Below are 23803 nucleotides of genomic sequence, written 5' to 3' on the forward strand. Positions count from 1 at the left end.
TGCCTAGGGATACTCTGGTCTGTCTTCTGTCCTGGTGTCAAGGCAGCTATCATGCCCATCCCATGAAATGTTCCTTTCCCATCGATTGTAAGAATGTTATGATCTACATTGTCTGCTGCGAATAACAAGGCCATGTTCAACACATCAATATCCTTACCAAGCATGTTTGGTGCAGCACAATTTGCAGCATTCTTTTCAAACCTCTGAATTTCGCCATAGGAAGAGCAGAACCCCAGCTGACCCAAGGTATCCACAAGAAACCTAGACCGATTTAAGTGGTGCATTTGCACTGAAAGGCCAATTTGCAAAGGGGCAAAGACAGCTCGTGGTCGGACTGCCTGTATGATTGCATGGCCAATGCTAGCAACTTTTCGCCATGTGTCTTTACCAACAAATAAGGCCTTTAATACAATGCGGAGTGATTCTGGAATGTAATCAAGAGCGGGCTGGAGTTTGAGTGTCTCTGTAGTCGGGTACTGATCGTTAACGGGTGGCACATTTGTCTTGATGTCACTTTTTATGAGCCTTGCAGCTGTCTCAAGTATTGCTCTCTTCTGCGACTCTTCATCACCTTTCTTGGTTTGTGCTGTTGAAGTATGATCTGAGGATGTGTGACGTTTTCTCTCTCATTGTCACTATGTCATCTAAACATTCTCCTTCTGCAATATATATGCAGTTCCCATACCGTTCCTTCAGCTGTCTTTTTAGGTATTGATTACCATAGGGGAGGGAATCGGCCTCAGACAAATACTCTTTCATTTTACACCTAAGGTCAGAAACAGTCAGCTGTTCTTCATCATTCGCTGCAAGGTATGCACACATCTTTGAGAAGGCTTGTTCTTGGTCCTCATCTTTTGGCCTTCCAGATTTCCTCCGCTTTGGATCAGGATCTGGCTGAAATTGCAGGGGTATATGACGGCCACACCTGATAATGGCTGCTATAATCTTGATGATACACGCAGTCTGCAGCATGTAGATCCCCATGATAGTATTCAATTCTACCTTTGACCTTGAAAGACCACTCATCTTGCCGGTTATCACAGCATAGCAATATTTTCTTTGCAAAGATATCAGTTTTCACATAACTATAGTCTGCACTTCCTTCCTGAACACTAGTGCCGCAGAAAAGGCAATCAGCTTTGCTATTGAACGGACCTTCAGAAACCCTAGTACTCCTTTTTGTGGTACTGGATTCACCACTCTGTTTCCTCTTTAAATGAAGATCAATTTCTATACTGTTTGTGTACATTTTACGACAGTTCAAATGCACTTTACAGCCAGCAGTCACAGCAATGGTGTCACCTCTCCGAACACTAGCTTCATTGATCCCATCAGCACCCTTTTGGCAAATCTTGCCGACATCACCTCCATCTTCCAATTTGCTATTGACAAATGGGACAGATCTGGTCACTGCAGGATGCACTCATCTTGTACCTTGAAGAAAAAAAGAAGAAATTAATACACGTATGATTAGTGCCTTTACAAAATCATAACGAAATGCAAATAGCCTCTAGAATGGTCAATATATGGAAAGTAACCACCTAACCCCCCAAAATTAGTACAAAACTCTGACTTCCAAATTCTTTTTGTTTCCTGAAGATGGCCACTGACAGTTAACTGAGAGTTAACTGTGACAAAATTTGAATATACAACACATGGAATTTTCCACACCCTTGAATATACTCAAATTGCCAAAAAGCCACCCTTATGGGTGGCACAGTCCTACTACCCTGAACACATGGAGTGCCCTCCCCCCACCCCCCCCCCCCCCCCAGGCTATAGCTGGGAAAAGTTGTGTACATTTCTTTTGGAAATGTCTAAAAAATATGGATTTTGTTTATGCATACATGTACCAAATAATATACTTATTCCATTTGAGATGAAAATAAATTGTTTGTCAGATTTTTCAGTCCTCCCCCCACCCCCTCCCCAATCCCTTGCCATAACCTCTCAAGCTTTGTACAAACCTTTGTCTGTAATGATCACTGAATACTGTGGACTGGAGTCACAGGTGGCAGTGGTGTAGACACATTACACTCTTATCTCCAATCTGAAACACACACTTGGTTCATTAGCTGGTGAGTCGGAGGATGACGATGAATAGCGACTAACTGTATAAGACAACAAATGCCTAATGGGCTGGTAAACCTGGCTTACTGGATTACCTGATTACTTTGTGCTTATTTAAGTAATTTTGATGATCTCCTGGGTGCCTTAAACCTAGGTATACACACTGAAAAAATCTCTCTAGGTTGACTACTATTCGACAGAGCCATTTTAGTGGATCAGGATGTCACCTTGGGATGCCATCTTGGACTTGTCAATAAATAATTAACTGATGGTAATTTTATTGATTCAATTGGATTCCTTGGGCCCTAAAACCTAGGGTTAGACACCAAAACCACCTTTCTAGGTTGAATAATAATTGAGATATGGCCATTTTAAGCTCCCGGCAGCCATCTTGGACGCCATCTTGAAAATGACCCCTTTCCGGAAGTCAGATGTTACTAGATTTTTAGTATGTTAATTAGCATTCCAAATGGTACCAGAATCCATTGAAAAACATTTTGTATCAATTTTTTTGTGGTTCAACCATATATTGACCCCTCTAGTAGTGTGTATTGAGGTGAACACCAGACAACCCAAATGACGCCAGATCCATTTACTCACAAGAATGACTCATGCCCCTGTAGCCACTGTGATGTTGACTGGCCTGCCATTCACACTCAAAGCCACCACAAAGGGGTGATTCGCAGCTGACGTCATTGGAAACATGCCCTGTTGAAGAACTTGCCGCCAGCCCCTACCACATTCAATCTGTTCGGTGCCCGGCCCTGACAGACCATCCTCACATGGCCCGTCTTACCACACCGGTAACACACCACATTCCGAAATGAACAGCTCCCACGAGAATGTGAACCACCACATCCCTGACAAGGCTGCAGTGGTAGTTTCCCTGTAATGCACTGCTTGCAAATACCCGGGATGAAGAACAAGAAGAAGAAGAAGAGGAATCCTGATCCACCAACCCAGTTGGAGAATTGTCAGCACATGACCCTCCTGCAGGAGAATTGCGAGTACATGACCCTTCAGCAGCTATGGCATTAACTGCAGTGTCCTCCCCAACAATGACAGGCACATCCTTTCCAGTTTGTTCCACAACAGCCACTGTTTCAACCACTTTAACAAATGCAATCTCTTCAAACATTATCCATAAATTTGACGTGACCATCTTCTCATCTCGCAACCCCGCGATAAAACGATCCTTCAATCTTTGTGATCGTTCGTCACCAAAACGACAATCCCCTGCCAGATGCTTGAGCCTGGCCACAAAATCAGCTACCCTCTCATCGGGAAACTGAACCAGGTTGTCTAACTCGTACCACAATAACTGAGGTGACATGCCTGGTTTAATATGATCGTGGAGTCTTCACTATGGACTCATCATCATCCGACGTCCTCGCCAGCGAAATAAACTCACACAGCAAACGGAAAACCTCTGCCGAGAGGGACGATAGAAGAATCGCTTTCTGCTTCCCCTCCTCGACGATGTCGTTAGCGATGAAATAAAAGCTCAGCCTCTGCGCAAAAAAGTTCAAAGTTGTCCCAGCATACTCCGGGACCTTTCCATACGATGTAGCCATGGTCCGAAAAACCCTTGTTGCCAATTGTAATGTCTGTTATAAAGATGCGGACACGCAGATAGGATCAGCACCATCTTTATTCCAGGCAACGGAAACACAGGCCTCACTCGGCCCGCCCACAGCGGCCTCACTTGACCCCACCCACAACGGCCACTCATGGCACCACAGAAAATAACCAAATGATTCGATCGTGTTGAAGATCCGGAAGAAATATTTTACGATTCTTCGATCTCCATTGAGAGATGGGGCCAAAATCGATATAGAGCACAATATCTCAAAAAGTTGTGGGCGAGTTGTGACAAAAGTAGGTGGATGATTTGCATAGGGGACAAGAAAAAGCTGATTAGATTTTGGTTCAAGTCCGGATCCAGATCCGGCCTATCAGTGGAATACAAAAAACAAATTGTTCAGCCTGGCGGAGGTACATGCGTTCCGCTGAGTGCCCTTCTAGTTGGTTATTTTTTCAGCGATGTTGGTAAATCCGTATATACAAGTATATTATTGAAAGAAATAGCATATATACAGGTATATTTTTAGAAGAAACAGCCTAAATATATACAGTCACGTGAAAAAGTAAGTACATCCAATGTAACTTTTTGACCTTTTCAACATATTTCAACATACAGCTATTTGATCTTCATTTCAACAATATTGATAGATAAAGGTGATATAATATAACAAATATCATGAAACATTTACATTTTGTAGTCCATTGTATAATTTAAATAAACATAAATGCAAATTTCGCATGTGGAAAAAGTAATTACAACATCTCGATGGGATTTAGATCCGGGCTTTGACTTGGCCATTCCAGAACCCTCCATTTCTTTCTTTTCAGCCATTCCTTGGTGGATTTACTGGTATGTTTAGGGTCATTGTCATGTTGCAAGGTCCACCTTCGGTTGAGCTTCAACTTTCCGACAGATGGCCTCACATTATCCTCAAGCAACCTCTGGTACAATGAAGAATTCATAGTGGATTCTGTGATGGTGAGCTGCCTAGGCCCTGATGCAGCAAAGCTGCCCCAAGCCATAATATTTCCACCACCATGCTTTACAGTTGGTATCAGGTTCTTGTGGTCAAATGCTCTCTTTGGTTTTTACCAAACATGTCTTCTGGTACTGTGGCCAAATAGCTCTACCTTTGACTCATCTGTCCAGAGCACATTGTTCCAGAAGTGCTGGTCTTTGCCTTGGTGTTCATTGGCAAACTTTAGTCTTGCCCTGATGTTCTTTCTGGACAGCAAACGTTTCCTCCTGGCACACCTCCCATGTAGATCAAATTTGTGCAGCCTCTTTCTAATGGTGGACTCGTGCACTTTGACATCAACAGTGGCAAGAGTTACAGTCACGTGAAAAAGTAAGTACACCCCATGTAAAGTTTCGACTTTTTCAACATATTTCAACATACAGCTATTTGATCTTCATTTCAACAATATTGATAGATAAAGGTGATATAATATAACAATTATCATGAAACATTTACATTTTGTAGTCCATTGTATAATTTAAATAAACATAAATGCAAATTTCGCATGTGGAAAAAGTAAGTACACCCCTACATTTATCACTACTTCAAATACCTAAAATTAGAATCAGGTGCACCAGCTCAGGTGCAAATGATTAGAACATCGTCAGAGAGGATCTTGGAGGAACCTGTCTTATTTAAACCTCAGACATTAAGGGCGTAGTACTGGTGAACAGGTGATTTTTTTTTTTTTTTTTTCGCTGAACAGTTTCCTTATAGTCTTGTAAATAAGAACCATGCTATTAGAGGTCATATAAGTACCCCTAATTATTGTTATCTTTACACGCAATTTACAAGAAATATAATATTTTGCATGAAATTTGTTATAACTTTAAATTTGCATCATTCTTTTGGGCTGAAATTTGGACAGGATATTCAGAATATCACTTCAAATGATGAAGGCTTTTGTTTATAGGAGTAGCCATTGTGGATTTATTGAAGGACAACCAAGTTTTATCTGGTAATTGGCATAATTAGCTAATTAGTGAACATTTGACATAATTTCACAAAATCCTCTCATCAGGTAGAAGAGTAACACATGTATAATACATGTACCAAGTTTTGTGTGAAAAGAATGATAGGTGACATAGAAGCTAGAAGTAGAAATGTGTTCTTTGTTTTTCATTGTTTTTTATTGACGGTCTAATTTATGCAAATTATATGCATGTAATATGACAAAGAAGCGTTGAAACTGGTCTGAGTTAAAGCCAAGATTATATCTTTCAAGAAAAACTGAAAATTAGATATTACCTTGACTTTGTTTTTGTGTAAAGGCCTCTCAAAGGTACCTATGTAGTTTTCTCAATTTTTCACCAGTACTACACCCTTAATTTGGTTTGCTCTTTGTTGTTGAAGTGTGCGGCGTCACCATGCCTAGATCAAAAGAGCTCTCTGAGGCCTTCAGAAAGAAGGTTATAGATGCCTATGAGTCTTGGAAGGGATTTAAAAAGATCTCCAAACAATTTGAAATCAATCATTCGACTGTCTGGAAGATCATCTACAAGTGGAGAAGATTCCAAACAGCTGCCAACTTGTTCAGGCCAGGCCGCCCCAGCAAGTTCAGCCCGAGAGCAGACCGCAAGATGCTGAAAGAAGTCCCTAAGAACCCCAGAATGTCATCAAGGGACCTCACGGGACCTTCTTTCCTGGGAAACCCGAAAGTTCGCTCGTGACTGTTGTTCGCCAACGTTTGCTCCAGACCGCAAATAGCTCGGCTCCTTCTTGTTCGCCTCACTCGCTCCACCTCCTTTTTCTCCTCTTCCTCTTCATCGTCCGGTTCCCGATCCGGTTTCCGGGTTATTTTAACTCTAACTTTTTTACCTTTTGAAAACAGTTCATGAACAATAAACCTTTTGAAAACAATAATAGTACATGGAATCAGAAATATTTACAGTGGATGAAAACCACCACAACGGAAATGACGAATCCGTAACAGTATTTGAAGTAGTGATAAATGTAGGGGTGTACTTACATTTTCCACATGCGAAATTTGCATTTATGTTTATTTAAATTATACAATGGCCTACAAAATGTAAATGTTTCATGATATTTGTTATATTATATCACCTTTATCTATCAATATTGTTGAAATGAAGATCACATAGCTGTATGTTGAAATATGTTGAAAAAGTCAAAACTTTACATGGGGTGCACTTACTTTTTCACGTGACTGTATATATAGAGACTTGGCATTTAATATGGAATATTTTTTTTGTGGGGGTGAACTTACTTTTCAAGATGTCTTAGAACCAAAAGTTCATTGGAATTATGTTGAAATTATTCTAGATTTTGTTAATGTGACCTTTAAAAGAAACAAAAACCACATTTGACATTTCGAAACAAATAAATTGATCCTTGAAAGTGATGTAAACTGATATCGAACTCAATTCATGGACAGTACTGTGTTAACCTTCTGTACGTTTTCCAGAAGTATCTCTTTATTTTGCACATTAGCCGAAATTTTTTTTAACAAAAACAAAAGTTAAATTACGACTGGGATTATGGACAGTAAAATTACAGTTCTGTACTTCGTCTAACCGCCACGAGCATTCAGGAGAGCACATACACGTTGAGGCATGCTGTTCACGAGATTTGCCAAGGTTTGGACAGGAATCGCTTGCCATGCAGTGACAATAGCCTGCTGCAATTCACGCACAGAGGTCGGCTGCTGGTCCAAGTGGTCGACTTGATGCGTTAATTCTGCCCACAAGTTCTCTATCGGATTCATATCCGGGGACATGGCAGGCCACTCCATATGCTCTACACCACGGTCAGCAAGAAAGTGTTGGATCATGCGAGCACGATGAGGCAGTGCATTGTCATCTTGGAAGACAAAGTTTCCTCGAAAGGCTGCACGAGCAAATGGAAGCAATGTTTCTTCCAGAATGGCCCTGTACTTGAACTGGTTCAGGTTTCCATTCAGAACAACCAGGTCAGTTTTGCCCCCTGCATGAAAAGCAGCCCAAACTGTCACCCCACCACCTCCAGCGTGGACCCTTGGCACTATACAAACTTTGTTGTAGGCTTCATGCACTTGTCTGCGCACACGGACGCGGCCATCTTGACGATAGACCAGAAATCTAGACTCGTCACTGAAGATCACGTGATTCCAGTGTCCTGGCTGCCATTGACGGTGTTCTCTGGCCCACTGCAATCGGCGCTGGCGGTGTTGTCTGGTCAGGCATGGCTTTCTCAGGTGACGCCTGGCACGATAGCCTGCTTGAACCAGTCGTTGGTTGACTAGCCTTCTGGATACAGGCACATTTGTCAGTTGCTGCCACTCAGCCCTAAGAAGATTAGCTGACTTGGTACGGCCATTGCGGACTAACCGGTGCAGCTGGCGATCATCCCTCTTTGTGGTTCTGCGGGGACATCCTGGCCTCAGTATTGGAGTAGGGACACCCCTCTGAGCATTTCGTTTCAGGATCTTTGACACCTGACCTTGAGTGATGCCATACTGCCGAGCAATAGCACGCTGTGTCATGCCGTAATTTCGTAAAGCCACCACTCCATGACAAGCAGCATTGTCGAGTTGACGGACCATCTCCAAAGGAAGCGGCAATAACTTTTGGAGATGTGCAGCAGTTGTTTTCCACTAATACAGAACGCAACAACCCTTGTATACCCGACTGTGAAGCCAATCATCAAATCCACCTGTCCGTACATTTTGCCACGCCACCAGTGATATAATCCTGTTGTTGACTTCTTGCTGTGACAGACAATCAGTGACATGGTTCTTTTAACAAATAAATCACCAAAGTGTAAAATAAACTCACCAGATTGATATACTGAGTTAAGAAAGTAAACCAAAGTCAAGAAAAAAAAAATATCCCATATTAAATGCCAAGTCTGTATATATGTATATATATATATATATACACAAAGAATTAAGTTAAGCACCCCCCCCGTTTTTTTACAACCTCGCACATTACAAGTTTGTTGTCGTCAAAACAGTGTAATATACCCATGATATTGCTATATTTTCTGGAGAAGTGATATTATGGTCACATAAAAACATAACAATCATGCCGTTTTCAATATTTTATTCTGAATAATTTAAGGTGAAAATTTTTGGGAATTTTAGGCATATTTTCACCTCAATTCAAGTATGGAGCTATAGGTCCATCACGGACAGTGTGGATGACGTTTATGTTTTCTAACGTACAGTCATTGTTCTGAGAAGACCTCTAGCGATCTTTGCGTCAATAACGTGTGTAGGACCCACGTGATCGGATCACTGACTCAACCCTACGTCTCATAGACCCTGTAAGCCGTCGTATGCGTTGCTGTGGCAGGTTGTTCCATTCCCGATGTAATGCACGTTCCAATTCATCCAGATTGGCTATTGGAGGGACCATCTTCGCAATTTGTCGTCCCAACATGTCCCAAACGTGCTCGAGGGGGTTCAGGTCAGGACTGTACGCAGGCCAGGGGATGGTTGTCACAGCACCTTGCTCCATCCGATCACGTGGGTCCTACACACGTTATTGACGCAAAGATCGCTAGAGGTCTTCTCAGAACAATGACTGTACGTTAGAAAACATAAACGTCATCCACACTGTCCGTGATGGACCTATAGCTCCATACTTAAATTGAGGTGAAAATATGCCTAAAATTCCCAAAAAATTTCACCTTAAATTATTCAGAATAAAATATTGAAAACGGCATGATTGTTATGTTTTTATGTGACCATAATATCACTTCTCCAGAAAATATAGCAATATCATGGGTATATTACACTGTTTTGACGACAACAAACTTGTAATGTGCGAGGTTGTAAAAAAACGGGGGGGTGCTTAACTTAATTCTTTGTGTATATATATATATATTTTTTTTTTTTGCGGTTTTGAGAACCCACACTTTTGTAAATAAATAATCACTTTTGTAAATAATTCTCTTCATTAAAAGTTCAAAGGTAGCACCCATAGTTAGGCCGCAGCAACATGTAGGACACCATAGGACTTTCAGTTATTTCCTTATTATGTGTCTAGTTAAGGCTGTGTTCCCAATAGTTGAATCTACGTTGTGTCAATTAAATAATAATAGGCCCTTCCGTTCATTTTGCAGCCGCTCTCTCTAAGCTACGCCATTATGCGCCCCTACAGTCGGGGCTTGTCTCTCTCCCAAATTCTGTTACGCGCCTTGGTTAGCGTTCGCTCAGGCGCCGCCATTACGCACGCGGTCAAGCTCGAGGAAGAAGGGGGGCAGAGCACCAAGGACAAGGCGTGGCCCTGTCAACGAGCCGTCAAAGGCGGAGCCGGTAAGCCCTTACGAGCCAACCAGGGCTGAGGTGAGCTCACGGGCTGGCGTGGTTTTGGAGCGTGCGTAGTAATCTGAAAGCGCATTATATAAGCGCACACGCCAAGCCCTATCACGGACTGCGCAGGGGACCGTCGATGATACGGACTTGAGGAAAGGCGCTGATTGCACGGACTGCGCCGAGAGAGCTCTTTGATATGAACATTGATCGGGAGAGAGAGAGCGTTTGGCATGATAAACGTATTATGTACGCAGCCTCCCAGTCCCCCCGATATACGTAAGGTCCGCCCGCGGTCCACGACATTCGGCGCGCTGCCGACCTGCTGCCTTTTCTTCCATCACCACCATGGCACGAGTCGGGACCGGACGAGGAGCCTGGACATCTGCCTGGACCTTCCCCTCCTACCAGCTACCATCCCGTGTGAGTGTGTATGTTTGTCTGGGGATGTAAGTTAAGACTGTATAGATAAGATTGCCCTGTGTCCTTTTGCTTCTTCTTCTTCTTGTACATTCTTTCCGTTTCCTCTTCTTTTTGGGTTGTAAATAAATTCACCTTGTTCTTTCTTGGTTTTTCCCTAATCCGATCGCCTCCGTCCTTTCTTTCAATTGAGTACCTGTGGCACAATTTCGGAACCGCTCAGGATTGGGTTTAGTTTTATTGTTAACGGCTCGGATCGCGGATCGCTAACCGCTCGGCATTTACCATCCTATCCGCGGTTCGAGCGGGAGTTATTTCCCTGCTTTACGGTCGGGTTAGTAAGTAGGTATTTGGGACTTCATTGACCAATCACCCGAGCAAATTCCGACCGGAAGGAGCGTTATAGCTTCCATGATTGGGGGACGGGCAGCTTAAAAGACAAGGGGATTAAACCCCCCTTGATAGGGGAGCGCCGGACCCCCGAATCCATAACAATATATATATATATTGTAACGGATTTGAGAAGTGTAACAATTTTGAGAAAGTGTAACGAATGTGAAAAGTATGGTTTTGTTGTGTGTAACACCCTCGTAATGTAAATAATGGTCGCAGCTCGTCCTCTTAGTTAATTCCATAAACCTACACACAGGACACGATATATCCTTTTAAATAGTTAGTCCCTTATTCTCTGTGTAGGCTAAGGATGTGTTTCCCACTAGTTTGACTCTTCATTGCACCGAATTAAATAAGAGTAGGCCCTCCGACGCCCCATGGCAGCTTCCAAGTGCCAGGTTTGCACTTTGCTGCATTTTCATCTGCCGTCCACTTTGCAGCAGTTGACTCCATTACGCACGAGGTAACGCCGAAGAAGAAAGGCGGGTCTCCACCTCGTCATAGAGGGGAGGAGTAAGTTGGCCCCGCTCATCCAACCCAGAACGAGGGGTTTGGCTTGAGAGGGCGGAGAGAGAACGTTTGGGGAAGGTTCGAAAAGGGTGAAGGGCGGGGCCTATATAACCCACTGCGGGATGCTCCCCAAAAGAGATGAGCTGAGAGGAGGGATGAGTTCTGGGTCCAGGAGATGTGCTGGAGACGAGCAGGTGTGACCGAGCCGCCGTGAGACGTGCCGCGCTGCAGGAGAAACGGACCGGGGCAACGCAAGGAGCGCACGAGGCAGCAGTACGGAGAAAGGAACTTCTCCCGCGCAGTTTGGGACCAAAGCTCGGCTTCTTGACGGCGGTGCCTTCTGGCCCGACCGTGCCCAGTACCCGCTGAACCTTCCTTGCCTCTAAAAGCCACCCATCTCCAAGCCATTCCTCCCTGCCTGCATTTCCCCGTGTAAGTGTGATCATCCGTCTGTCTTTAATGTTGTCCTGGGGTTTATTAATTAAGCTTGAATAGGTAAGCTAATGATTTCACTGTGTGTCTGCTCCTTCCATTTTCTGTATATAACCGACTGCTCTCTTTGCTTTGGCTTGTGAAAATAATTAATAAATCCTGTTATTCCTCCGTACTTCTTCTCCTTCTTCATTCTCGTTCGGTCGCTTTAGAGGTTTCCATATTGAGTAGCTGCGGTGCGATACGGCCAAAGTTTGGGGTGAATCGGGTTTTAGTCGGGGAATAACTGTTCGGCCGCGGTTATACCACCGCTCGGTAATAAAAATAACATCCTAATCCGCGGACCGTAACAATATATATATTAGGGTGGTCCACAGATATAGGTAATATTTAATACTATTAAAGATCCATGCTCCACAAGGCTGCTCTTGTTCCTATGTTTATCAAGATCATATGAACCAAATATGAGGTCAATTCCAACTTATTTAGAGGTTGCTCAAAAAATAACATTTTTAATTTATCCTGGTTTTTTCAGATGGCAGAAACTTGCAGCTCTTCCACAGTTTGGTTGCTGGGCAAGTCTGAAAAGGAAATAATATGTGGGGGACTACCACCCAAAGGACACACATTGCAGAAAATGGTGTAGCATCACATACAAGAACACCATACAGTTCGTGAAAGTGCCAAACTTAGTGTACAAGCTGTGTGTGCATATTGGGAGAAAGGAAGAATTCCAGTGCAGAGACTAGATTCCTGTGAGCGCCAACTTTTGAAGTTGAATGATGCCTACAAACTGATAAAGAAAAAAGGACCAAGACATTCGAAAACTATAGAGTGAAGGAGCAGATGTTCAAAGGCGATCTTCAATCCCTCTTCGATATCTCACCAAATGATGCGCTTGAGAAAATGACGAATGAAGAAGACAAAGCATTCCTTATCATGCAGCGTGAGGATCCCTCAAGTTCACGTATGGGATCTGTGGACAACACTCTGGCAGTTAAGGAGAACAGAAAGCGTATCAGGCTTGAGAATGAAGATAAAAGAAAGAAGAAACATGCTGCTGAGACTCCAACACTCCAACAGCAATGCAATCTGTTCCATCAACATCGGCTGTGGTTGATGATGATGATGAGTCTGAGATTGAAAGCTCCGATTCAGGGGACCATGAATTCAAACTCCAAAGTCCATCTTCTGCCAAACAGGCGAAAAAGGCTCCCATCAAGGTGATCACTCCAGCAATAGTGGCAACTCTGGACAGAGTAAATCTCTCAGATCGGCGTGCTATGTTTGTGGCCAGTGCTTTTGCACAATCTCTTGGTCATACCATTAAAGACATTTCTCTGTCACGCAGTGGAATTCGTCGTGCTCGAATTCGTGGAAGAGAAATAATGGCCACTGAAGAAAAGGCAAATTTCTCATGTAATAGCCCACTCCTACTACACTGGGATGGGAAACTGCTCCCTGATTATACTGGCAATCACAAAGAATCTGTTGATTGGGTAGCGATACTTGTAACTGGTATGAATACCGAGAAGTTGCATGGAGTCCCAAAAATTCCCCAAGGCACTGGTGTAGCACAAGCAAATGCATGCATTCAATTTCTTGAGGAGTGGAATGTCAAACAGTTGATGAAAGGCATATTGTTTGACACCACTGCATCCAACACAGGGCTGAGAAACGGAGCATGTACCCTCATTGAAGCAGCTTTGGATGCTAAGCTTGTCTGGATTGCATGTCGTCATCATGTGTTTGAAGTAATGCTCTCTGATGTTACAACTAAAGTCATAGGACCCACTAGCGGACCTGAGATCAGACTGTTCAAGAGGTTTCAGAAACAGTGGCCTTTAATTGACAAGAAGAGGTTCCAAGTAGGAGAAGATAAAATATTTTCCGATAACCTTGTTGAACGTCAGAATATGATACATTTTTTATGCAGCTGCACTCGAAGAACAACACCCACGTGATGACTATGAAGAACTTCTGAGACTATGCCATACATTTCTGGGTGGATGTGAGGCCAGAGAGGTGAAATTCCGTGCCCCAGGAGCTATGCACAATGCCCGCTAGATGATGAAAGCCATATATGCTCTCAAGGTGGTTCTCTTCAAAGACCAAATAAAGCTCACGTCACATGAATTGAAGGGAATCACACAGATTGCTCTTTTTGTTGCACTTGTGTATGCGAGATTCTGGCATGAGGCGCCGCTACCAACAAAGGCACCTCTCAATGATTTGCTTCTTCTTTCAACCCTTGATTCTTACCCAGATATGGTTGTCCGTGAAACTGCTGTCAAAGCATTCACTAGACACCTCTGGTATTTGTCAGAACACCTTGCTGCATTAGCTCTTTTTGATAGCCGGGTGGATGATGAGACAAAGGCAAAGATGGTGAAGAACTTCAAGTGGGCTCCAAAGCCAAACAATCTTCAGAGGGTAGATGCTAAAGCCTTCAGGCTTTCTGACTCAGTGGACACCTACATCACAAGTCGATCTCTTGAATTATTTGGTGTTGTCATCTCAGAGTCTGACAATGAAGTATCACTGAGTTTTCTGGGAAAGGAGCCAAACCTCTGGAACACAGACAACTCATACCAAGAGCTTGAGAAGAAGATACGCAGCATATAGGTTATCAATGACTGTGCTGAGCGAGGTGTTGCTCTCATCCAAACTTTCCATGACACTCTGACCAAGAATGAAGAGCAGAAGCAATTGGTGTTGAGAGTTGTGAAACTTCATCGTGAAAACTTTCCAGTGTCAACCAAAGCCATTTTCTCAAAGAAGTAGGTAATGTTTTGAAACACAAGTTTCTGAAAACAATGTTACGTAAAATCATTCAAATTATGTGTATTCTGATGTTTACTTTGTTTTAATTGTTCTGATAGATTTGTTTTATCGTCTCTGATAGATATTTTATATTTTCTGATGGATGATTAATTTTTTTCCTATAAATGATTTATTGTCAAATTAATACATGAATGTTTAATCTACTGTTTTGTTTTTAATCTTAATTTGACAATATGAATGAACATTGAACAATGAACAATGAACAATTGAACATACATGTACATTGTACATAATTATTTATTAGTTTACAAACAAACCACAACAATAACAATAATAAATAATTTGAGTAATTGAAAATAGATAATTATCGATGAATTGATGTATGATGCTAAAAATTCTGTATCTTATTATTCATTAAAATTTGGCAACATTTTGAGCAACCTCTAAATATTGTCCAATCAAGCTCACATTTTCACCACAAACTACTTTCTTCAATAGGAATAGGGGCAGGTTTGTGGAGAAATGACAATCCAATTTTCAAATTTTTCGACCACCCTAATATATATATATATATATATATATATATATATATATATATATATATATATGAATGAATGAATGAATGATCGTTTTAAGGCCATTTTCCCCGCTATAGCGAGGGTTAGCCTTGCGGGCCCCATGACAATCATGGTTCCCTGTTTGAGGCAATGTTTTTTATGGTCGGATGCCTTATTTGACGCCAACCCTGAGCTCTTACGATGCGCAGGGATATGGTGTACCTATTCTAAGCAGGGGTACACACTGGGATTATTCATCCCAGCAAGCTGGTACTCAATTTGCCGACCTCGGAAGGATGACAGGCTGAGTCAACCCCCCTGGTGTTAAATTAGCGATCGACAGGGATTTGAACCCAGGATCCTCGGATCCCAAGCCAGCACCCTAACCACTAAGCCAACACCAGGCTATATATATATATATATATATATATATATATATATATATATATATATATATATATATATATATATATATATATATATATATATATATATATATATATATATATATACAGACTTGGCATTTAATATGGAATTTTTTTTTTTCTTGACTTGGGTTTGCTTTCTTAACTCAGTATATCAATCTGGTGAGTTTCTTTTACACTTTGGTGATTTATTTGTTAAAAGAACTATGTCACTGATTGTCTGTCGCAGCAAGAAGTCAACAACAGGATTATATCGCAGGTGGCATGGCAAAATGTATGGACAGGTGCATTTGATGATTGGCTTCACAGTCGGGTATACAAGGATTGTTGCGTTCTGTATTAGTGGAAAACAACTGCTGCACGTCTCCAAAAGTTATTGCCGCTTCCTCTGGAACTAGTCCGTCAACTCGACAATGCTGTTTGTCATAGAGTGGCGGCTTTACGAAATTACGGCATGAAACAGCGTGCTATTGCTCGACAGTATAGCATCACTCAAGGTCAGGTGTCAAAGATCCTGAAACGAAATGCTCAGAGGGGTGTCCCTACTCCAATACCGAGGCCAGGACGTCCCCGCAGAACCACAAGGAGGGATGATCACCAGCTGTACCGGTTAGTCACGCAATGGCCGTACCAAGTCAGCTAATCGGCTTAGGGCTGACTGGCAGCAACTGACAAATGTGCCTGTATCCAGAAGGCTAGTCAACCAACGACTGGTTCAAGCAGGCTATCGTGCCAGGCATCCCCTGAGAAAGCCACGCCTGACCAGACAACACCGCCAGCGCCGATTGCAGTGGGCCAGAGAGCACTGCCAATGGCAGCCAGGACACTGGAATCATGTGATCTTCAGTGACGAGTCTAGATTTCTGGTCTATCTTCAAGATGGCCGCGTCCGAGTGCGCAGACAAGTGCATGAAGCCTACAACAAAGATTGTATAGTGCCAAGAGTCCAAGCTGGAGGTGGTGGGGTGACCGTTTGGGCTGCTTTTCATGCAGGGGGCAAAACTGACCTGGTTGTTCTGAATGGAAACCTGAACCAGTTCAAGTACAGGGCCATTCTGGAAGAAACATTGCTTCCATTTGCTCATGCAGCCTTTCGAGGAAACTTTGTCTTCCAAGATGACAATGCACGGCCTCATCGTGCTCGCATGATCCAACACTTTCTTGCTGACCGTGGTGTAGAGCATATGGAGTGGCCTGCCATGTCCCCGGATATGAATCCGATAGAGAACTTGTGGGCAGAATTAACGCGTCAAATCGACCACTTGGACCAGCAGCCGACCTCTGTGCGTGAATTGCAGCAGGCTATTGTCACTGCATGGCAAGCGATTCCTGTCCAAACCTTGGCAAATCTCATGAAGAGCATGCCTCAACGTGTACGTGCTCTCCTGAATGCTCGTGGGGGTTACACGAAGTACTGAACTGTAATTTTACTGTCCGTAATCCCAGTCGTAATTTAACTTTTGTTTTTGTTAAAACATTTTTTGGCTAATGTGCAAAATAAAGAGATACTTCTGGAAAACGTACAGAAGTTTAACACAGTACTGCCCATGAATTGAGTTCGATATCAGTTTACATCACTTTCAAGGATCAATTTATTTGTTTCGAAATGTCAAATGTGGTTTTTGTTTCTTTTAAAGGTCACATTAACAAAATCTAGAATAATTTCAACATAATTCCAATGAACTTTTGGTTCTAAGACATCTTGAAAAGTAAGTTCACCCCCACAAAAAAAAAATTCCATATTAAATGCCAAGTCTGTATATATATATATATATATATATATATATATATATATATATATATATATATATACATACCTTCCTTTGAGGTGATCACGATGCAAGACAATTAGAAAAGCTGCTGTTGAGGATTGGAGATGGCCAGGCCAGGTTAGTGACAGACATTTCGTCAGTATACCACAGAAATTGGTGACCATGATATATTCAGCCAAATATCTCCAGTGGAGTTTGTATGAAAACATTCTGCAACACAGCAAAGACATGGAGTGGCTTTGTGAGTGTGCAATCCTTGCTCCACACAATGAATCAGTCAAAACACTCAACTGGGAAGTTATACAAAGTTTCCCAGGGGAGGCCACTTCCAACAAATCAGTGGACAAAGCAATGAGTTCTAAGGACAGTAATGATGAAGCCGTTGCATACCCCGCAGCGACCCTGAAATGTCAGTGCCCTCACGCAATTCCACTTCACCACCTCCTTCTGTAAATAAGAGTGCCAATCATGCTCTTATGCAACCTTTACCCACCAAAGCTTTGCAACGGAGTCCAGCAATCATGAAACATTTGCTGCCAAATTGGATAAATGTAATCATCACCACTGGACCAAACAAGGGAGAGCAAGTCACGATTCCAAGGATATCGATCATCCCATCAGACACAGGCTTGTTTTTAGACATTCAGCGAATTCAGTTTCCACTTTAGACTTTCGGCCTCAAGGTTGTTGGCCTAAGCGTTAAAGATCTCACATTCACAAAAGGGAACTGTACGTGTCGCCAAGCAGAGTGGGAACCCCCCAAATGACTTTGTGGACTCGACAAAGTACAGGTAATGAACCGAAAACTGGAAAGTTGTTTACCAGGAGGTTCTTCAGTGAGACTCAGTTTGTTGGACCTCATCCTTAGTTCACAGTTCAGTATGCTTACCTAAAATGGGGAGACTGAACAAAAACGTGCTATTGTTCTACAATGGGAAAACATATACAGGCAGTCCACGGGTTACGAACGAGTTCCGTTTTTAAGTCTGTCTGTAAGTCGAATTTGTATGTAAGTCGGAACAGTTACGTACGGTTCACATCTAGTGTCAATTAGGCAAATGTGTGTCTTAATTTATAGGATATATTTTACCTAAAACATCTGTCGGTATAAAAAACATGAAATAAACATTTCTTAAACTGTTTAGATAGAAAAGAAAAGATAATGATTAAAGGTTAACACTTACTCTCGTTCCAATTGATGTCTTGCAAACCTTGACACGATCATACCTTGATATATCTCTCCGAGATGATGGGCCTGGTGCTGGAGAGGATGGACCTGGTGCTGGTCAATTTTCTTAAAGTAAACATCAAGGGTGGCTTGAACAGAGCTTTTCTCATATTTCTCTTGTCTACCGCTCCCCTTATTATATACTTTGTGTGTCTGTTTGATTTTTTTTTTCTGTGTGATAAATGTTAGCTCTTTCACGAGCCTCGATTATGTATACAACAACAAAAAAAAAGAAGTTAAAAAAAAAAAACTTTTTTAAATAATAGGCTTTACGGAAGTCGGTACGTAAGTGCGGGCGTTCGTAAGTCGGGCGTTCGTAACCCGGGGACTGCCTGTATACATAGAAATACCAGGAAAAGGAGCTGACCTGTTCTCTTGCCCCATATTAATATTTTGATCTCAAATCCAGATTTCTTGAGTATATAGCAATCATACTAAAATACGCCATTTGGTGTCTGTCTGTCTGATGAATTTTTGATGCCAATACATTCCGTCGTTACTTATCCAATCTCAACCAAACTTGACAGGATGACGAAGGGTTACATAATGAAGGTTGTAGTGCATTCATTTGCCCCCCTCCCCAAGAGGGTTTTCTCCCCCGAGCGGGTTTTTCCCCGTCATTGCCGTCAATGAAGTTGCATGCTGAGGTGTATATCAATGTTAAATTAGCTTTATCGTGGCGTTTTTCCAAAGAAGAAGATTTATCATGGCTTTTTTCACAAAGACACTTTTAATAACCAAATTAATGATAATCGCATGTTGTTAATGTTATTACAAAACAATATTAATACTAATAATGTCCCACTTTCCCAAGGCAGGTAGTAAAAATATTATAAACCACAAACACATATGCTTAGCTTTTTTAACAGTCGCGAATGCTCTTTATAACACTAAATGAAGAAATTTGGAGGAATCCCGACATCCATGAAGTAAGGTTTACTTAGAGAACTGAGCGAAGATATTCTGTACTCTATATAACTCACAAATGTTGGGTTAATAACATGGCCCTTTCTGCTGCTACCGTGGCATTTTTTGTGGTGAACTTTTGAAACTCGCTCCTGCTGTTTGATACGAAACTGAAAGGGAGGAACACTGGGGTGTGCTCATTTACCAAGCAGCTCGCTTGCGCTTGCCAATCCAGCCGTTCATTAAAGGTTTTGAATGCAATGCTTGCTCGAATGCTTAAACCACTTGGCGTTTCTCCACAAGAAACTTGGTAAATGAACACACCCAATGTTCTTGACACCCGACCATAGATCGACTGTAATCTATATACCCCAAAGAGGAATGACCCTTCTTGCCGCTCTCGTAGTGAGCGGGTGTACTCGTAATAACAAATTTGACTCTACTGTTCCAATATTTATGGAGGGCATTGTATGTGTATATGTACATACATGTATGTATGTGTGTGCGTTTTATGTGTAGTTTTGTCTACGATCATGTCAGAAGGCCATTTCCAGTCTACTACAAGAACATTCGTTATAATAATCACAGTTTTAAAAAATATTCCCCAAAAATAAAAGAGGCAAAAGCAAATTAGAATGGAACACAATGACCATATAATTATTACACCTGTGCAGTGACAATGCTCATATGTATCATGTTTGTTGTTTTGTTTTAAACACCTGATTTGAATTTTGCAGTTGAAGACAAACAGCCGTCTAATAAAACTGCAATGCGACACTCACTCTACGAGCTCGATTCCGCAACAGGGAAGCAGCATGGACAACAAAAGTCAAACTTCAGACGTTTTCTGCGACCATGGAAATGGCGACGGAAGGAGGATCAAGGAATGGCGAAAGGGATACCAGGTATGCTTGGTCGAAGGGTTATCTAATTATCGGTAGTAATTATTTATTTACTTTGGTGTTAGGTGGATTAGGATGGCACTGCCATTTATTATACAATTTACTTGCATGCTTTTGTGCATTCAAGTAAAGTGGCATCTTTGAAAGTGCAGTGCCACTCCGATCTGCCTAATCCCAATCATGTACGCTTTCATGTATCTAATCCCCTAAGAGACCGAACAAGTGATTGTTGTTGATGCGATTTGTTTTCGGGATATAGTCGGACACAGATGAGCTGCAAATCTCAAGGTAGTAATACTGTGCTGAGGTGAATATTTTCACTCGGCGATCCAACTTGGAAATTACAATCTCAACACTGGGTATTCTACCTCTGGTAGAAATTACTGCATTGGTAGCCAGGGAGTGTGTTCGCAGAACTCTGTGCAGTTTGAAACCGACTGCGGACATGGGTCATGTGATTGTATTGGTCACGAGCGGGAGTCGATATTCTGGGACGTCCACTTCTTGGCCATTTATTATACAATGCAATATCTCTTGTTGATCCAGTGGCTTGATAACGTCTTTGAGGTCATAAACAGATCCTCTCCTCACGTTCGAGCCTTGCAACATGGCTGATGGAAGACGTTGCTTGAAGATGCCCAATGATTTGATTTCTCTCATTTTTCTGACAGATGTGGCATTTGAATGCATTGTTACAGAATATAATCAGTGTGTTTTATTTGGATGATCCACAAGCTGGTGTCTTGGAAAGACTGTTTAAAATTTGCTCAGAATGCCCCGTGTCACCTCGAAAAAGCTAACGGTGCACAAATTTCACGTGCTGAACGATTATTGCACGAGGCAATTACGTTACGTGGGAACTTGCAATAAGATGTTCTGCACATCCCTCGTGTCAAATATGCACTTTGAATGGCATTCAAAGTCTTTTGAATTGACTCAATTTCTATCAAAGAAATCTATCTTCTATCATATATCAAATATCTTCTATCAAAGAAACAAATTCAAAGTCTATCAAAGCAAAAACAGTCTTTCAACAATTTATTTATTTAAAACAACAAGATAATTACATTATAAATTCTATATTTTCGGTTATTTATGGTGAAGAGGATATAAGCCATTAAAAGTTTGACTGTATAATTTGTATCAATGAAGCCACTTGGCTAGCTAAATCCGTCATTGATAGTGTTGGAATTGACAAATAATTGGTAAGTCTGCTTCCTCAATAGATTTACCATTAATAAGAAACAATTTGCAAAGAGTAGATGGATGCAAGTAGCATTACCCTTTCTGTCATGATTCCTCAAAGGTTTATGCCTGGCAACTATTCATTAGGCATTAGCATCATATCAACTCGAAGTTGTATATAATGTTCCGACTTATAAAATAACATGTTTGTTGTGTTTCATGCAGAGACTGGGAATAAACCCAATGCAATATATTCACAACCTGTGAACACCACAGAGAACAGACAAGGGAGAAGAAACCAAGCGATGAGCATGGACAGTGCTATGATTGAACATTCCCAAAGGAGGACATCAGCGGATGCTTTATCCAAAGCAAATATAAGCAAAAATGGAAGGATGCAAAGAAATGACTCTCCGACCAATGCTACGCCTGTGGAAAAACATTGGAGAGATTCCCAGGAATCATCCCATTTCCAAGATAATGCAGACAAAACAACCTCAAATGAGAGGTTCTCAACATTCCACCCAACTCCGGCAGGTACGTTAAGGCCCAGTCCCACTGTGGCGATTTTCTTAGTGAACCACAACGATCTGGCATTCGTGGAGAAAATCGCTTTGGACGTTCTGATTCTTTTTAGTTCGTTCTTGTTCTGTTAAACTTTCCTTGCGCATCGTGCAGATCGTCTCGATTCGCGGAGGCGCTACGACAGTTTTCAAATGTTCAAAACTGTCGTTGCGCCGCAACGATTTCATCACATTCGCCCATTGTCGTTGTGTATTCGTGTATAATCCTTCCTCTTCTTTGCAATTCTTTGTGACTCTCACCGCTTCGTTGTTACTCTCACCGCTTCGTTGTTAAGATCGCCGCTTTCCATTGTGGTTCTGGTTCAATTTCTGCCGCGAGGAGAGAAGACACAGAACGGTGGTAGGACGACCTAACTCGATGCGCAATGAGGAAGAACGACGGTCGTTGGTAATCGCAGAAAGCAGAGAAGATTAAGAACGAACAGCTATGCGACAAAGCAACGAGGCACAAGGAGTTACAACGGCTGTATGAGATGAAGAAAGAATACAGAATGACCATGACGATGTAGAACAGTATATAACGATGCAAGTAGACCCAGCACGATTTTGGGTACGAGGGGTATATTAAGAAGGGCCCGATTCTCCTCTATGTCAGTTTCCAGAGAAGCTCACATCACTGTGGTTCATCACTAAGTGGTTCTTAAAGCCACTGTGCCTCCTGTGGGTTGTCATCCTCACCCCTCTTCAGAGACTACAACTAGCACACGACCTCATGCAGGTTATTAGTTCCATGAAATTATTAAAAATAATATATAACATCATGCTAGCCCAGTACTTTTGTATCATTGACAGCTGGGTCTTTCATACAGTATCATTCACTCTACCTACATATTTGTTGCAGGTCCAGTTACAGAATGTTCAGAACAACCATGGTGTCGCCCACCTGGTCCAACGTGGAAGGAAATGTTCTCAAGGACTGGTGAAGCGCCACGGAAATGCGCGGTATTTATAGCCTCCGAACAATTCGTACTGCATCGTTCTGACACGTTCCAGTTCTTTCCAGTTTGTTCTAGTTAGTTGCGCTTCCGTTCTCCGTCTACCTGTTCCGTTGCGTTTCGTAACACGTCATTGTACGTCTTCGCCTACTTCGTGTTACTTCGGCTGACACGTCGCACTGCCTCGTTCTAGTTCTTCCTGCGTCGAGTTTATTCTACTACATTCGTTGCTAATCAAGTTGATTCGCAAATATTGTACTGTTGATTCGTTCCTCAACCAGATCTGGCAATCCCGGTGGCATTTTTTGAAATTATTCTTGGCCTAAATCGTTGTAACAATTTCGTACTGTTTCCTTGTGGTTTGCTTTAAAAATCGCCACAGTGGGACTGGGGCTTTACATTTTATAGCTGCAATGAAAACATTTTAATAAATGACAAAGTTGGGATTATTATACAGACTAGCAGAATACCCGCCATATGGGCGACCCGACGGGCGATCTTACGGCCGATCTTGTTCCAAGTGTGCAACACATTTTTCTGCCATCGGATATTTTCTGCTGACACAACTGCTTTGACTTAGATTTCTTGCTGATTTCCATGTATAATATTGCTCTTCCTGATTTCTGTTCAACTTAGGTATCCTTGGTTTTTAAGGCATCTCAATTTTCCAGAAAAAAACATCAACCGTCACCCTAGCTAACAATACACATGACAACCAAATAACCCTCCCCTCCACCATCCACTCACAATCCCCCATCAACCATCACCCTAGCTAACAATACCTACAACAACCCACATCATCCCCTCACAATCCCCCATCAACCATCACCCCATCTAACAATA

The 23803-nt window shown here is 42.1% G+C and overlaps 1 protein-coding gene across 1 annotated transcript in view; it reads left to right on the forward strand.

Annotated features, from left to right (window-relative positions):
• Positions 1-23803, forward strand: part of LOC137423107 (uncharacterized) — a 138922-nt gene that overhangs the window by 43667 nt on the left and 71452 nt on the right. The window contains exons 3-4 of the mRNA XM_068109921.2: positions 20092-20259; positions 21667-21978. Coding sequence (XP_067966022.2) covers positions 20092-20259; positions 21667-21978 — 480 coding nt within the window. The remainder of the gene's footprint in view (positions 1-20091; positions 20260-21666; positions 21979-23803) is intronic.

The sequence above is a fragment of the Myxine glutinosa genome, chromosome 3 (assembly GCF_964187855.1).
Source record: "Myxine glutinosa chromosome 3, kmMyxGlut1.1, whole genome shotgun sequence".
Classification (NCBI taxonomy): Eukaryota; Metazoa; Chordata; class Myxini; order Myxiniformes; family Myxinidae; genus Myxine; species Myxine glutinosa.